Genomic DNA, 17,098 nt, shown 5'->3' on the forward strand with positions numbered 1-17,098 from the left:
TGGCAAAGCTGTGAAACACCTGGAGCCCGTATATCTTCTTGGTGAAAATGAAAATGGAAGAAAGGCTTTGGAGAACTATTTGGAACTTTCTTAGAAAGTCAAGCACACAACTTAGCACACAGGTCCTGTGAGTCCCACCACCTGTTGGTTTCGACCCAATCCTCTCATGTTGCTTTCCTTCTTCCATGTCTTCCATGTCTTTATTTGACTACTTTCATATTTCTTCTATTCTTTTTCCATCACAAATGAATTCTCTCTAATTAACCATAAAGAGCCACATTTTCCCACATCCATGCTACAGGTAGGTATGTGATGACCTAAATGAAAGTGATTGAGGATTAGTTGTGTATTTTGCCAGAAGAAGATGGTGACTATTTTTCTTCGACAGCTATAAAGGTTAGTTACATGTCAAGAGTACAATGAAAATGGAACATATGCCAGTAGACAAAAGACCATACATCTTAAGTCTTTTTAAAGACTTAAAATGATTTTCATATACAAATAATTTAAAGCCTTCAACAACAGAAAATCAAATCATGGTCATTTGAAAAGTTCATTTATTATACCAATATACACTTTCTGTAATAAAAAAAAAAAGCCTCCCAATACATTGAACCATCTTATAAATGAAATAAGAAAATAAAATTTTCATCTGTTCATAAATGGGGTTAAATTATCCAGTACAATATAGCATATGTAAGTCTGCCCTGCAGTCTGTGTAAGTTCTAATCTTGAAAATGGCCATGAGAAGAAAAATGGTACTTCATTATTTGGCACTCTAGTATTGCTCTTGAATATCTGTGTAATTGCAGAGGTTGATATTTTCAAGTTAGTCATATAAAAGGTGTAAAGCATTCAAAATATATATAGATTTTATACTTTCCCAATTTTTTTGAATTAATCTTTGATATTTACATTTAAATACAATCAGATTAAAACTTCTTTTTTTTAACACTCAGAAGGTATCTTTTCCCACTTTCCATTTTGATACACTCTTTAGGTGAACATAAATGGAAACCAATCTTAAAGATTCTATTTGGCAAGTATTCTCCAATAATAATGACATAAAATTATGATAGTTTTTAGTAATGTTCAATTTCCATAACAAAGTGCACCATTTGACAGTATTATGCCTCTAGAAATGATACATAAAACAAATGTGTATTTTCTTAAGGCACATTCCAAAGCAACTATTGAAATATGATTTAATATTATACTGCTATGATACTTGTATTTCATATTTGGCTTTACTAAAATACAAAAATATACAATAAATGTTCTTGCTACTGACTTGGGGGGAAAAAAGGGTGGCAAACTCCAGAAATTCTAGGCAGTGAGTGTTAGTTTTTAAATCCATTTCATGTAAGTGTGTTGCAGAAGTGAGCAAGAATAATAGTTCGCATTTCTCTGTAGTGTTAGCACTCCTATTTTTATGGAGAGCCATTTAACATTGTGTTAAATGACAAATGAATGTCAGCAGACTCCTGTGCAAGCCAAAATGAACTAAATCCTATTTTAGACATGCTCAGTTAAAAGAACAACCTTAGCACTGATAATTACTTGCAAACAAGGAACTTATTTTCTTGTGAATGATTGTGTTATTATTGTAAACATTGGCGAGCATTCCTGAACTATGTATAACTTAGGTTTCAAATTTAAAATCCCCAATAGACAGATACGTACAAATGGATTTTTTGAGCCCATCAACTTAATTCCCTGCCCTCACCCTCAATAGTATAAACATTTTGACTGTGAAGAGAGAAAACTACACATGTAAAAAATAAAAGTCAAATGTACCATACATTAAAATTCTGATGACTACGGAATAAGATTATATACATAAACATATAGCAATCACAGTTTCCTGCACTGAATGTTTATCAAATAAAAATGTATCAAACAATACTGGGTAATGTAGGTCCACATGAATCGTGGTCTATCTAAAACTTCTGGATGACAATGGAAGACGAGAGGGAGAGCATTGTTCAATGACAAGCATGACAAGAGGACTAGGAATAGTATTGAAAAACAAATGCTTCCAGATCAGGCAGTTTAGCAATAAGAATTATTTTTGTTGTTGCTCTATCATTTAAATAAAGCCCCTCTCTCTGTTTAATTAGATGTTTTAACGTTTATAAAAAAAAATATCAAACGAAGAAGGCACTCATTCAATGTCACAAAAAGAATGGGCAAAACATTCCTTTAGTGTGGATAATAAGGTGTTCTAGCCTGGTGTCTCATCATTCATGTATATACCTTACTGGGACAGGTCCTAAGACATGCAGGCATATCTCGGACATTGCAGGTTTGGTTCCAGACCACCGCAAATATTACAAGAAAGCAAGTCAAATGGATTTTTTTTTTTTTTTGGTTTCCCAGTACCTACAAAAGTTATGTTTACATTATAGTCTATGAAGTGTGCAAACCTATTCTGTCTAAAAAAAAGCACATACCTTAATTAAAATATTTTATTGCTAAAAAATGCTAACCATATCTGAGCTTTCAGCAAGTCTTAATCACTGATCACAGATCACCATCACAAACATAATAATGAAAAAGTTTGAAATACTGTGAGAATTACCAAAATGTGACACAGAGACACACAGGGAGCAGATGCCGTTGGGAAAATGATGCTCCATGCAAGGTTGCTGCAAACCAATTTGTTAAAAAAAAAAAAAAGAACAACAATCCTCCCTAAAAAACAAACAACCCCCCCGCAAACCCTCAGTATCTGAACACAATAAAGTCAAGCAGAATAAAACAAGGTATGTCTGTGTTTAGTAAGATGTTTTAACATTTACCAAAAATCTATTGGATGAAGAAGTTACGAATTCAATGTCAAGAACAAAATGGGCAAGATATTCCTTACTGTTGAGAGTAACGTGTTGTGTAGCCTGCTGTCTGATCATTCATGTACTTTACAGGGACAGTTATAAGACCTGCCTTCTGCCTCTGTTATTCAGTAAACCCAGAATATTGGGTGTTGGATTGCAGAAAGGCATTAAACAGTTAGATAGCTTTGCCTCCTGGGCATTTCTGTTTGATGTTCCAAAAATACAAGTATTTGGTAATTTGGGGGTGGGTATTATCTGAGGACCATTACCTGCAGCTACCCTTACTCTGCTTGCATAACAGCAAAAATACATCCTCTTACACTGCTCTAGGAGAACATGGGTAGCAACATGCACCACAGGTTTTAAACACATAAACAGCCATTCTTGACAAAAACGATGTTTTTTCTCTTCCTCAGGTGCCTGGTGATGTTACTCTAGACATCTTTGGAATCTTCCTGTTATTTCCTGTGAATAACATTCCAATCAACAGAACTCAATGTCTTTTGCAGCATAATTTGCAGCCATTTCCAATGGAAAAAGTATTTTTTTCCTTGGGTTAGTGATGCTTGGAATTTGGGGGATTGTAAATCCAGTCAATTATAATGAGTGCCATGCTTCCAATCATGAAGATGATTCCAAGCACAAGGAAAATTAAAGCCTGTCGATCAGAGAGAACTGGTTAGGACACACAGAAACCATCTTTAGCACAGCTTGCTCTTTGTATGTTGTTTATAACTAAGGCTTATTGCATATTGATTTGTCTCATCCTTATAGCTCAGTTGGCTGTGCCTAGCGGCTCAGTGAGTTTAGAACTTGAGTTGGAGAAAGAGGGTGAGCTTTAACCCAAATCCTCAAAACAGAGAAATGGTTGACTTGGTACATCGAAATGATAGAATAGCCTGTAATCATTAAAAATCAAGTGACAGAAAAAGATTTAATGACATTGGGGGTGCTCACAATACTTTAGGTGAAAAAGGGCAGGTCCTAGATGGGTGTATCATAGTATATAGGATAGGATTAAATTTTATAAAACAAACAAATAAGAACAAAACCCTAAAACCCTAAAAAAATTTGAAAACAAATTTCATATTCCTTTAAAAAAAAAGGCAAAGTATGTGTGGGAACACACATATACACACACACACGCTTGAAGAGGTCTTCTATATTACCATTTAAATCAATGTCTTCATTTTAAATATAAGGAAGCAACAGTTAAAAAATTTTTTTTCACTAGAAAGGATGTAGGAGACTCTTTCACTCGTTCTTACATCTGGTTAAACTCAGAATGGGTCACAAACAGGACAAGTAATCTGCCAAGTTCACACTGCCCTAAAAGTCCAAGGAAGATGGACTAAAGAGGGTAGGAATTCAGGGGTAAGCTGATGAGAGGAGTTTTTGATGCCAGATTGTCGTGAAGTCCCTGAACAGTCCTGAGGGTTGAATGGCTCTTGGGCAAAATTCAGCGTAACTCACTAAGGGGCATTGGTTTTAAGCCTTACGTGGAAGACTTCATTAAATAGTCATTGATAATATTTAATTACTGGAAAAACAATTCTTTCTGGCATGTTTCTATACCATCATTTTAGGAAAGAAATATGCTCTAGTTTAAAAAAATTATATCTTCTATCTTAAAAGGTTAACTGGAAAAGGAATGATTCTGTTCTGGATCTCTATCTACACCAAGGTACTATGGAGGGGGAAACAGAGCAACATCTTTTCTTTTGGCCTCACAAACCTAACAGATATGACTGAAATGTTTAAATTATTTTCTAACACCACCAGGGAGCCCATTTTCTTCCCACATAATTTCCCATAGATAGTGCTGCAGTCTTGGTGGTGGAATTGGTACACATGCATGTCTGTGGGAAAACCCCATGAGTGTTCAACAGGTAGGAAGGACTCAGCACAAGATACTTAATATGAAGGGAAAAGATCTGGAAGCATCTCAGTACCAGAAATTCACCCCCCCCCCCATTCTCTCCACTAGAGTTCCAGCCCATCTGATTTTTGGTTCTCCTTCATCCGTTTTTTGGAATTGTGTTTTTTCTGCTTTAAGTAGTGGAAGAGCAACTTAAAAATGGGGGAAATTGAAAGCCTTACTTACCCCAACCTTTTGCGGTGACCTAAGGGGTTCTTTCTTGACAAGTTTAAGATAAAACACTGCTGGAAGGATGAAGATCAGCATAGTGGCAGAAGAAGCCCCTGGGGATAGAGGCACAGGACAGGTCAATGTCTTAATTGCCAAGGCAGAGACCCAAGGTCATGCACTTCAAAGAAACCAGCTCTACCCCCACCCTAATCTTAGCATTAAAGGTACCATCATCTTGTCTTGGTTGCTTATTCAAAGATCTGTTTATCAAGAAAATTTTAAATATACCTCACCTCACAGTTGCATCCTAAGTGCACATAATATACAATTAACAATAAAAGGCTGCCTGTTAAAATTCAAAGGAAATTGATAATGCAAACACATACTAAGAAAGCTGAGCTCATCACATACCCTTCCCATCCACTTCTAACTCTTCAAGTTGTTTACACCTAATTTTTAAAAAATCTTATATTGTCTTTAAAATTTGAATCATCCCTCGAATCAGGAGATGAAAACTAAATTAATAGGCTACCCAGTTAAGAGAATATGCTTTGAAAGGCCAGCTTCCTCTACTTCCGGAGACCGCTGGCAATGCTCAGCTGATGCTCGCAGAGCTGAAAAAGCATCCTGTAGGTAAAATCTATCTTCCTTACTGTCTGATGCAGCTTTAAGACCTAAATCCAAAGCCTGGATCTCCTGCAAGTCACAGGTATTCCCCAATTTTGAAAGTTCACGTTACGCCCCTTTGGTTTTCAGGAAGACCTACATTAGTACCCATTTTTGCTAATGGAAAGAACCCTGAAGAGGATTTTTGTCTTTCTGAAAAAAAGGCAAAAAATGAAAATAGCATTCAGACTTTGTTGTGCAGCAAGCATGAAGAGAGGCAGTGTACCCTGAGCAGTGAGAGTGGCATCACCAGGTTCCTTCCCTGGGAGCTACCCTCCATCTCGACATTAAGCTGCCTTAGCTTTTGAATTATGTCTGAATATCTGTGTTTTCTCTCAATTTATTTTCTGCATTTGTTACCAATAGTCTCCTCCGGTATCAGAAAAGCCCAAGAAGGTGATTTTGGGGGTGGAAGGGTGGTCTGGGATGCTCAAAAAATTTTCCATATAAACAAATAGTAATTGCTTCTTTGCTTTACACCTTTTAGGCTTACAAAAGGCTTCCTAGGAACATTCAACTTTTGGATGGGGGGGAGGGTAGAGAAGCTTTATATGACTTGACTTTTATGGGGCTCCATTTCCTCATCTCTCAGAAAATGCAGCTGGATTACATGGCCTCTAAAGTTTTTTTCTCATCCTATGAATAACTTCGAGTCACCTGAGAGGAAGGGAAGGTGACCAGCTGGAGACTGGCTGTGCTAATAGGCATCCCATAAGCCTAAGATGGGACCAGGGATCCTTGACTCCCATCCACCAGCTCCCTGTCTGCCCTTTAAGGAGCTATCAACTTGAGTTGATGAAATAAAAGCTTTTCTCAAACTTACCTATGAATCCAAAGATGTATTTTATTGTTGGTACAAGGATCACCAAAACATTATTCAGTGCAAGAAGCATGGCTGCAATCAAGAAATGTCTTATCCAACTGAAGGGTCTTTTGGGAAATAAGAGTGTGGTCACTGATGTACGAATCTGCAAAAAGAAAGTCCAAAGTTGATTTTCATCTACAATTTCAAATATGTTTGTCCCTCTAAAGCATCTTCTGTGTTTCTTTTCTTTTTCTCCCTAAAATGATCCCGATGCTGATTTATCTTTCAAAATTTCATTATTGTGGTAAAATATACATATTTGCCATCTTACCCATTTTTAAGTGTACAGGTCGGTTATTAAGTCCATTGATACTATTGTGCAACTTTGATGCTGACATTTGTTTGAGAGAGTGTTTTCCTTGTGCTCACTTCCTCAGCTTTCAGACTTTTTTCTTAAAAATCTCAGAAAGATGGGGCACCTGGGTGGCTCAGTTGTTTAAGCAGCTGCTTTCATCTCAGGTCATGATCTTGGAGTCCTGGGATCAAGTCCTACATCAGATGTCCTGCTCAACAGGGAATCTGCTTCTCCCTCTGACCTCTCCCCTCTCATGCTCTCTCTCTCTCAAATAAATAAATAAAATCTTTTTTAAAAATCTCAGAAAGAGATAAAATAACAGGTAAGGCATAGAATTTAGGGACACGGTAAAAACCTTTTCGATTTCTAAATGCATCTGTTAGACTGGATTAAGTATTAAGCACAGGCACTGAATTGATTTATATACTGCTCGTCAATAGAATTTTTACAAATCTTTTTAATTTGGCATTGTATTTAACACTTTTGCCACACAATGTTTTTAAAAATATGATACTCTTTGTATTTGCTCCTCTCTCATTTTTCCCTTCTGCCTCCCCCCTTCCCAATTATAGATTATAAATGCAAGGCAAAGAATAGGGCCTAATAATTTTAACATTCTTCAAAGTTTATAGTTTGGTGTCTTGCACACAGCAGGCACTCAATACACGTTGAATTAAACTGAATGGGACAAATCCCTTCCCTCCCTTCAGGAGCCTTGACTGACTTCAGCCCTATTTTGGAGGCTACAGTAAGTAGGTGAGGGGTCAAGAGAGACTCCATTTGCAGCAGCCTTTTAAGTTACTGTGCTGTAACCCCGGATAAAAAGATCCTTTTGGCTAGAGGGAATGCCCTGCATGTTTGAACAGCTCAACAGAGTAGAAAATACTCATCGCTGGAATCTTTTAGAGGACACTTTTTACTTAGGGGAATTATTCTATTGGCTTTTCAATAAGTGAGCACGTCAGTGAAGCTAGGACTTCACATTTTTAGAAATGCTGGGGTTGATTTTTCACTTAAAATGTTTCTTCTGAAGTCTCTTGCTGGTGGAGAGATGGGATCTCATTTGAGAGAGAAAATGTAAAATGCATTTAGAAACACATGCATGCACGACAAAAACTTCCAGCCGAATTGCTTGTAGTGTCTAATGGGACATTCCTTTCATACCACTGCACCAAAAATTAAAGCCATCTGTTTAGGTTTCAAAAGCAATTTCATTTCCAGAATGGCAGACCAGATAGTCTCTGGAAACGGTTTAAGAGTGACTTTGTAAAGGATTTTAAAAATTGGATTAGTGAAAATTATGAAACTCGCTCTGAAAAGTAGGCTGAAGAAAGCAAATGGTTTGAGAACATTTTCCCCAGCTGCCCATAAATTCTACATTATGATCCACAATTCGTGCTTATTCAGTCTTGTCCAAACTGGTCTCATTAGGCTTAAAAATGAGCTTTCTATGGTATAGCCACATGGCTTCAGGACTTATTTGTCTCAGAATGCTAAACATACAGAACGAACAAGTAGCATGCAGGTTATTTTCAGGCAGAGGTCATACATATGTGCTTTTTTTGTCTTTTGTTAAAATAATACTATTTACTTAAGAGGCTGAGTTAGAGGTAAACCTATAGGTTACAGGTAAACCTGTAGGTACAGGGTCCCTGACTGTAAATTCGGTTTCCTACTGTCTCTTGGCTCCCGGGAAGACTAGGGTGGGGACTGATAATGTAAGAGTACAGAAGTCTTACAGGATTCATGGTTGGAACAAGGGGAAAGCTGGCTTCTCACGGCAAAGAAAGAAGAAAATCCCCAATAGAACTGAAGGTATTTGGAGCTGCCAGTGCATTCCTAGAAGGATAAGAGGGCACACTGGGTGGTCGCAGGTTGCATCTGGTGGGGGGGGGGGTGGGGTGGAAAAGAATAGAAGGAAACTTGCTGGTCCTTCTATGTTAAAATGCAGCCTTGAGAGGTGAGCCTGGATCAATGCATCCTCCACAGTCTGTTTACCTACGGTCAGGAGCCTCAGGAGCAAGGGGGGCTGGCCTCTTACCCACAGTGCAATGCCTGTTGTTCCACTTATCTAAGCGCCTTTTCTCTACTGACACAAACTGATAAGAACCTGGAAATGTGGGTCAGGTGCCAGGGTGGAGGGAGGAGGGAAGTCCCTAGCAACGGCCATGGCCTCTGACCCAGAATGATTCTAGAAAGGTACTTGGAAGCTCTAGGAAAAAAAAAAAAATCTGTTATTTCCAGAGAGCATATTTGGAATAGGGAGTGTGTGAGGGGGTGCCATATTCCAATCTGGGGACCCACTGAGAGGCAGAGTAGAAAGTGGAGACCTGTATTAGGTCTGAACTCTCAAAAAAAAAAATCAAGACTATTGTTTAGAAGTGAATCACAGTTTCACTTTTAAGACTGCTTGGGATAAGGGTGTTGGAAATATCTGTGGATCATGACTCTATTCCAGTTCACAGCAATAGTCACCATATTTCTATGCCTATCTCTAACAGGGGTTCTGAAGGCAGCAACTGTGAAAAGAAAGATTTTACTATCATAAAATAGAATAGAAGTAGCTAGAGAATCTGAAATATGATCTTTTTTTTTTTTTTTTTAAGGTGTGGCAAATGGAATGTGAGTCTGTGTTCCTGATAAACTCATTAGGATTATCTGGTTTTCTGTTTTTCATGGTGATGTGTGAACTTGAGAACATAAAGGGAAGTATAAGCTGAAAATGATGTTCATAGTCTTTGTGAAGGAGGTGCAGTCCCATAATGGACAGCCCTGCCCATACCACCACCACCCCAACATGAGAAGCAGAAAGGTTGGGACACTAGTGAAAAAGCAATTCACTTCATTTATTCATTTGTTTGATAATCATTTTTGCACTCAATATGGGTCTTCAATTAAGAAGGAAAAAACTGACCTAACTGGAGAAAACTAAGATAATAAATGGAATAATCTAAGGAAAATCCATCCAAACATCCAAGTACAGAAACACCCCGTTGTCTCTTCTTGGGCTCCGAAGAAAAAGAGCCCACTTGTCATTTGTTGAAAGAAGTAAAATATAAAATTGTTCCTAAAATTGAGAGATTTTAATCCTAATAGACTAGGTTTTATTTGTTTTTATGATTTGTATGTGGGTATATCAAAGCAAAGTAAATAAATTTCTTATTGGTCAAGAGTTTCATGATTTGAAGAAACCCTCAGGAGAACACTGCCACACATAACTGCATTTGACATGTTGAAAGTCGTGGCTGTAAATCACAAGGAACAAATACACCACCAACTTCTTGCACTTTAGGGGGAAAGTGTCTGAAAGTAGCCTTGTGGGTTTAACTGGGACAAGGAGGCTGGCTTTCTTTCTTTCTTTTTTTTTTTTTCCCTCCATGTTCACTTTTATGCCCTCCATCATATCCATGGAGGCTTAGATCATTTAGCCCAGATCCTCACCCAAATGAAGTTTATGGCAAATGTCAACAAGTGGAACAGCCTCTGCTTTTGCTGGAAAAGGAAGTTTATATGAAAAGGCAAGATTCCTTTGGAGACCATTTTTCTTGGCAACCACTGCTGAGCTCCTGAGCCAGTCACTGTGCACATCCCTAACCTCCAGGACTTGTAACCCAGGGGAGAAGGTGGGCACTTACACAGATGATCTCAGTGTAACATTGGAAGGTCAAAGACAGAACTATGGGGGCGCCTGGGTGGCTCAGTGGGTTAAGCCTCTGCCTTCGGCTCAGGTCATGATCTCAGGGTCCTGGGATTGAGTCCCGCATCGGGCTCTCTGCTAGGCGGGGGCCTGCTTCCTCCTCTCTCTCTCTCTCTCTCTGTCTGCCTCTCTGCCTACTTGTGATCATTCTCTGTCAAATAAATAAAATCTTAAAAACAAAAAAAAGACAGAATTATGTGCAAAGCATTTCATAAATGTTAATGTTGGGTTAAAGTTCTTACTTAAGGATAACAGTTATTTTTTGAAAATTTGGTTCTCATAGTCTGTTTTGATCCTAAGGGCCATCTCATGGGAGATGTTTCCCACCTACTACTGTACCTGATAGTCAGACTTATACCAGTGCCTTATCTGTCATGAGAGAAAGAACTTTTATGGAGAGATCTAGATTTCAAATGTTGAGGTGAAATGACCATCAGTATATGAAAGGCTGACTTCCACTTCCCATTATCTCAACCCTAGCCATCAGTGTCCTGATGGGAGCACTGCATTGGTCAACTGTGACTGACTAGCTTCATGACCATGGCCAAGTCCATTAATCTCCTGAGACCACAACATGAAAGTGCTATATTTAGGGCACTTACAGAAGCACATAACAGATTTCTTTTATACATTACTTTGATTCAATAATGATGGGAGTGCCTACTGAGTGCCAAAACTTAGTTGGTGATATCTTTACACACAAAAAGGTCTTTCAACATTATTTCCTCAGTCACTGTTTGCTTAGAAATTTTACCCTATGGTATACTTTCTGTCTACAGCTGTCTTCTGCTTTGTTCTCCTGATGGAGCTGATTTTAGGCTAAAGCTGTATGCATGTCATTGGAAATACTTTCAGACACATGAGAGGCGAGATATTATTTAAGAGTAAAATATTAGCCCTCCTGGCAATAAGGATCCGATTTCATGCACTCATGAAAAAGGAATGTGTCAAAAAATATTTCAGCACACAGGCTGCATTTAAAGTGACCACAGTGTCATTAGAGGAGTAGTTCTCATATGCTGGGCCCTACATGGAACATTCTGTACAGGATGGCGCTGGTTACTAGGTCGCTTATTTTTCCCCCTAAAATGAATGAGTAAATTCAGTGTTTATGAAAGGAGAAGAGTTGGCAGGAGAATGCAGACCCGTGTTTATCCATAGGTGGTGGTTTTAACTCATGCAGCCCAAATCTCTTCAACCAGCCCTGCCCTGTGATCTCACAAGTGACGCCAAAGGCAAATGCCAAGAAGAGGTAATTCCAGCAGGAGTCTCACAGAGGACGTGGATCAGTTTGGGGGATTGTAGAAAAGATGTATGATTGGTAATATAATTATTTTTCAAGAAATTTATTTCTAGCATGTAATTTACTTAAGAGGATTCCCCTTCTCATTGGTCTTCAAGGAATCAAATGAAGGAGACTTTGAATGTTACTGCAGCAGAACCCACTGGGGGAGGGGGGGAATTAAATACCATCAGAACTGGTGAAAATGCAATGAATTGAAAAGTAATGTGGTTTTGGCTTTCAACTTTCATAAGTTCTACAAACGCCTACTCATTTCTACTAACCCATAAGATCGAAACTCAGATCTGTTTTTTGAATTTGAAACTAATAATAAGTTTTGACCTCAACAAAGCTGGAAAATAAATAAAGAAATACACTTGGTGATCCCCTCCTAATATTTTATAAGTGCTTAACGTCTAAATATTTGTTGTATTTACATATTAAATTGTCCATTTTAAATGGTTCCAAAGTGCTGTATAAAAATGACGTCTTCAGGCATTGCAATTGATGAAATCCACATCAAATCAGAACATATGTACTAATCTAGGAGGTTCAGCAGGATTCTTCCACCAAAGTTTCATGTACTTACTGGGAACAGAACAATAGGCACCGTTAGTGTCACCGCCACAAGGACTGCCAGGCGTACCATGAGGAGAGGGGTGTCGAATGTGTATACTTTGCTATAAGCGTGTAGTAATTCGTCTTCAACTTCTCCTACAAAGAGGAAGAAGAGAATGGGTTCGCTTGGTGCTGTCAATACCAACAGTAACATTTTGCAAAGGGAAGACAGTATAATGTATAAAAACAAAAACCAAACCCAGGTACGGGAATCTAGACCCCTCTGTTTTAATCATATCTCTGAGCTTATTAGTTGTGTGACCTTTCTTCAATGAACAAGGGAACCCTGAAGTTTATAAAACAGAAGCTAGAATCCAGTTATGAAGGGTGCCTCTCTAGCTCATTTGCTTCATAATAAGTCTATCTCTACTGCATAGAAACCTCGCAAAAGAGGTGACAAGCTGAGGTGCTCCGTTGAAGGGGATGAAAGAGCCAAGCCCCACCAGCCTGTCCCTCACATCCTGCCACCGCCTCCACTCCTACCTGCCCATGAGCTTTGATGCAGCTTCTCTGAACCTAGTATGGAAACCTTATGACAAATGAACTCTAACTTTTTTTTTAAGTTTAACAGTTATGACACGGATACACTGACTTCTGGGGATGTTTCAAGCTTTTGCTTGTCTTATGAAACTCATTAGAGTCAGTATAAGGAACATGCAAGGATGAATTAGCATGATTTTTACTGGGTCTCCTAATTAATATTGATCTAAGATTAAGATGTCACCCACCAAGAAAATGTATTCTTTCAGAATTCCAGATACAAATGACGTGGAGATGTTTATAGAATCAGATGTAGTTTGATTTTTTTTTTTCTCCTTACTCCCGTCCAAAGCAGACAGAGGGGGGTAAAAATAGATTCCCTGGTATTAATCTGATTTTTTAAATTCACAATCTAACAAAGAGCTCATGTCCAATCCAAAGTGAGTGCTTGGTTAATAGTGGAATATTAGTCAAATGGAATTAAAAAAAAAAAAACAAGTAAATGGTACCCCCTCCCCAGTCTTTTCCTCCACAATTTGTCTTGCAATCAATTTGATTTACTGAGTCAGAAAAAAGAAAACTAAACTAAAAAGTTAAAGAGGTTTATGTAAAAAATAGTTTTATGTTGCTAACACTGATTCATGACAATAGGCCAATGTTAGAATCCCTGAAATATATCTATAGGGCTTTTGTGTCCATTAAGATGCCATAGAGAAATTGTTTTTAGACATAATCTAAAGTGTCCATAGTTGCTTTTCTTTGTTTCTGGTAGTACATTTCCAGATTGCTGGGAATTGTCATGTCTTCTTTTCTTGGGAAACCATTCACTATAACAGAAGAGAATGAGATGAGCCAGAAAACTTGCCAAACGCTCCAAGCCTCCAGATTCCACTTGCCTGGTAAACAAAAAGCAGATTCCAACTCCAGGACTTTGTACTTTTCCTACCACTTGTTGGGTAGTTAGTTATTCTACCAAGAGAGTTTTCCAATATACAATTGGACTCACCATCATTGTTTCTAGCTCGAGATGGCCTAGGGAGTCAAGTCAAAGAAATACAATCTATCCCTTAGGGAAAATAATTTAAATATGAAGGCTGGTTTTCATAAAATATGCATGAATTCACAAGTGGTTGTATCCTGTTAACTAGGCTGGTTCAGGTCCCATTTTCTTAGGTCAAATGACAAGACTCACATAGCCGGTTAAATGATTATGTGTACTAGAGATCATGCCGCTTGGAGAAGGCGGTTAAAAGAATTACACCTACCCAGGTTAAAGATCAGCCCAACTAGGATTTGCACAAAGAGAATGACTTTGACAGGGTGACCTACCATAGAAGGTTAGGTAACCAAAGAGGGCAGCAAGCAGGTACATGACAAGCATCCCCGTGATGGAAATATTTGACACTGTTTGCATCTTCCTCCGGGACCGACTGAAAAGGAAACACCAAGCTTTGTGGGTTTTGTTTTGTTTTTTAACTTGTGAAGTATCTCTTTTCATAATTAAAACTTTTAAAAAATAGTGAAAGACTGTATGCTTGTGTTGCTTTTATAAAACCACATTTCTAGTGCAGGAAACCTAGCTTGTTTCGATTTGTCTTTGAGAGCTGAGGATTTGTCTCCATTTTACTCATTGTTTCTTTCTTTCTTTCTTTCTTTCTTTCTTTCTTTCTTTCTTTCTTTCTATCTTACAGGTATTTATTTGGGAGAGAGAGAGAGAAAGAGAAAACACGAGCAGGGCAGGCGGAGAAAGAGAGGGAGGGAAAGAATCTCCAGCCGACACCCTGCCGAGGGTAGAGCCCGATGCAGGGCTCCATCTCACGACCCCGAGATCATGACCTTGAGGACCTTATAAAAAACCTTTGAACATATGAGCACATTTTCAAAACAAATTAGCATGCTAACATGAGGGCTGCCTTACTCTTTAAGTTCGCTGTAGATGGGCAGGACCTCGGGGTGGCACACAAAAGCAAATGCTAGAATAGGAATCGCGTAGGCTGTCTGAAAAATAAAGATAACAATGCCGATGTAGCCTTCCAACACAGAGGATGATCCCAAACCATCTCCCCTCATGAAACAGAGATTTGGCTGTAATATTAGGCTTATCACTCACCCGGGAGTTGAATACAAAGTATTTGGGTTGGCACTTGTCATCACTGTGTGCTTCATACTCTACTCCACTGCCATGAAGAGAACCCTTGGCCTGGTTCTCATCTAGCCCTGCAGGATTCTGGTGGGTATAATCCATCATGAAGTTCACCCCACTACTCTCGGAGTTGTTAGGCAGCATTACCACGTGCACTGGAAGTGTATTGTTGAATGTCAGGTTTCCAACATTGTGATCCAGAACAGGCAGAGGGCAGGGTATTTGAAATTTCTTGTAAATCACCTAGGCCCAGGCATTAAAAGAAAAAAAAAAAAATCAGACTTTTGAGGAAAATAATGAAACAAAATCCATATATGTGGCTTATGGGGTAGAGGTGAGGGGTCTCTGCTGAGGACTCCTTTTAGACTAATGGACAATGGAGACTCCCTCCAGCTTCTGCTCTAAGGAAAGAGTTGGAACAATGGTTGCTCCTGAGAGTCAACAGGACCGTATTTTGCATGAATCCATCCTAAGCGTCATTAATATTCTTCTGTGAGAAAGGTGATCATTGCCTTACTAGATTTCTTCTCTCTTAGTTCTTCAAACTAATATAAAAATGAGTTATCAAAAATTCTCCTCTCCTCCTTTGTTTTCTTAGGGAAATGCTGTATACAACTTGGCATCCATGATATTATAAAAAGAAAAAAAAAAATCTCCCTTTTGGTGCAGAGTGGGGGCACTGGGGAGAAGGATTTCTTCTTTAATTCCACTGGGTTTGCCCTCTTTTCATGGGTGGAATGTGCAGCAGAAAATGGCAGGTTGATGTAGATGTGGGTAATTCTATAGCCTACTCATTTCTCTTAAGGGACTCTTCACTTCTTCCTTCACCTTTCTAAATGGTCAGTTGTCACATTACTGCTTGAAGGATTCCTTTTGTCCAAATATACATCCTGTGTGCTTTGAACATACTACCAGCCATGGCCTTGGCATTCTAACTCAACTATTTTTAAACTCATGACTGTCCCTTTCCTCATTCCAATTTAGAATACAAGAAAATGGCTTGTGATGCAAGAAGCATTTCATGCTAGTTAAGTGCTTGAGAAAAATGAGGACACTAATTTAGGTACTAGGTGTCTCATTTTCACTGACCTACAGGGATCATGTCAATAAATCACTTACCACACTGACAAAAAACACCATGCAGGTAAGAGAAAATCCACTGGTATAACCAAGGTAACCTAAAAGTTAGCAGAGAAATTCTGGAAGGTGAATATTGTATCTACAATTGGATTACCTATTAGAATATGAAATGAAAATAAAAACTGAAAATGACTTTACCTAAATTTTTAAGAAGAGAAAGTGGAAGAATGATTCCAAGAGACACAAATATGACGAGGTAGTTGCCATTGAGGTACCATTCTCTGAAAGAGAAAGAGTGGCAAGGCTATTAGGATGCACCTGGGTGGCTCAGTTTGTTAAACGTGCAACACTTGACTCATGATCTCCACATTGTGAGACTGAACCCCGCTTCAGGCTCCATGCTGACCGTGAGCCTGCTTAAGATTCTCTCTCCCTCATCTCTCCCCATCTCTCTAAAAGAAAAAAAAAAAGAAAAAGAAAAAAAGGAAGGAAGGAAGAATCAGGATCAGAATAGACCAAGTAGAATGAGTCAACAGATGTTACAGAGAGAACATAAGACATAAGACATACCCAGTATTTTCTTCAAGTCCCATGAATGCTCTGATTACTTCAGGTAGTTCATATTTAATGATAAAGAGGTAGCTTGACATCGCTAAAATGGAAAACGTGACAGCTTAGTGGTGTACATAGCACTAAAGTCATAGGCAAGTTGTGAGAAGTCCTGGCATTTGGGACATTCAGTCTTCTGGTAAGATGAGCACCTAATCCCCCAGACAGAAAGAAAAGCCACCCAGTGTGTTTTGTACAGCTTCCAAGTTCTTTTCCAAAATAGATATTTGGCCCTCCGACTCTTGCACATGGACCTTTGCTAACAGTATCAATGGTGATTCTGTTTTTAATCCAGCTCTGAGGTTTTCAGTGACATTGCTCTTTCAAAGTTTCCCCCTAATTAGCTGTAAGTCATCATGGCCTATACGGAGTGCTTGTTTTAGTGTCCATCATTTGGGCAGGGGTCTGGCCACAAAAGGCCTAGGCCAGAGTAAAGAGGG

At 38.7% G+C, this 17,098-nt stretch overlaps 1 protein-coding gene across 3 annotated transcripts in view; it reads right to left on the bottom strand.

The window, feature by feature from the left end:
* Nucleotides 1-539: 539 nt before the first annotated feature.
* Nucleotides 540-17,098, bottom strand: part of SLC38A4 (solute carrier family 38 member 4) — a 64,450-nt gene continuing 47,891 nt past the window's right edge. For all 3 annotated transcript variants that reach the window (XM_082741069.1, XM_082741070.1, XM_082741068.1), the window contains exons 7-16: nucleotides 16,620-16,701; nucleotides 16,248-16,330; nucleotides 16,089-16,147; nucleotides 14,937-15,212; nucleotides 14,745-14,824; nucleotides 14,156-14,256; nucleotides 12,318-12,442; nucleotides 6,413-6,557; nucleotides 4,939-5,036; nucleotides 540-3,492 (exon numbers count right to left, since the gene is read on the bottom strand). In XM_082741069.1, the coding sequence (XP_082597195.1) occupies nucleotides 3,391-3,492; nucleotides 4,939-5,036; nucleotides 6,413-6,557; nucleotides 12,318-12,442; nucleotides 14,156-14,256; nucleotides 14,745-14,824; nucleotides 14,937-15,212; nucleotides 16,089-16,147; nucleotides 16,248-16,330; nucleotides 16,620-16,701 (1,151 nt within the window). In that variant the 3' untranslated portion in view covers nucleotides 540-3,390. The remainder of the gene's footprint in view (nucleotides 3,493-4,938; nucleotides 5,037-6,412; nucleotides 6,558-12,317; nucleotides 12,443-14,155; nucleotides 14,257-14,744; nucleotides 14,825-14,936; nucleotides 15,213-16,088; nucleotides 16,148-16,247; nucleotides 16,331-16,619; nucleotides 16,702-17,098) is intronic.

Source organism: Mustela nivalis, assembly GCF_964662115.1.
Source record: "Mustela nivalis genome assembly, chromosome: 7".
Lineage (NCBI taxonomy): Eukaryota > Metazoa > Chordata > Mammalia > Carnivora > Mustelidae > Mustela > Mustela nivalis.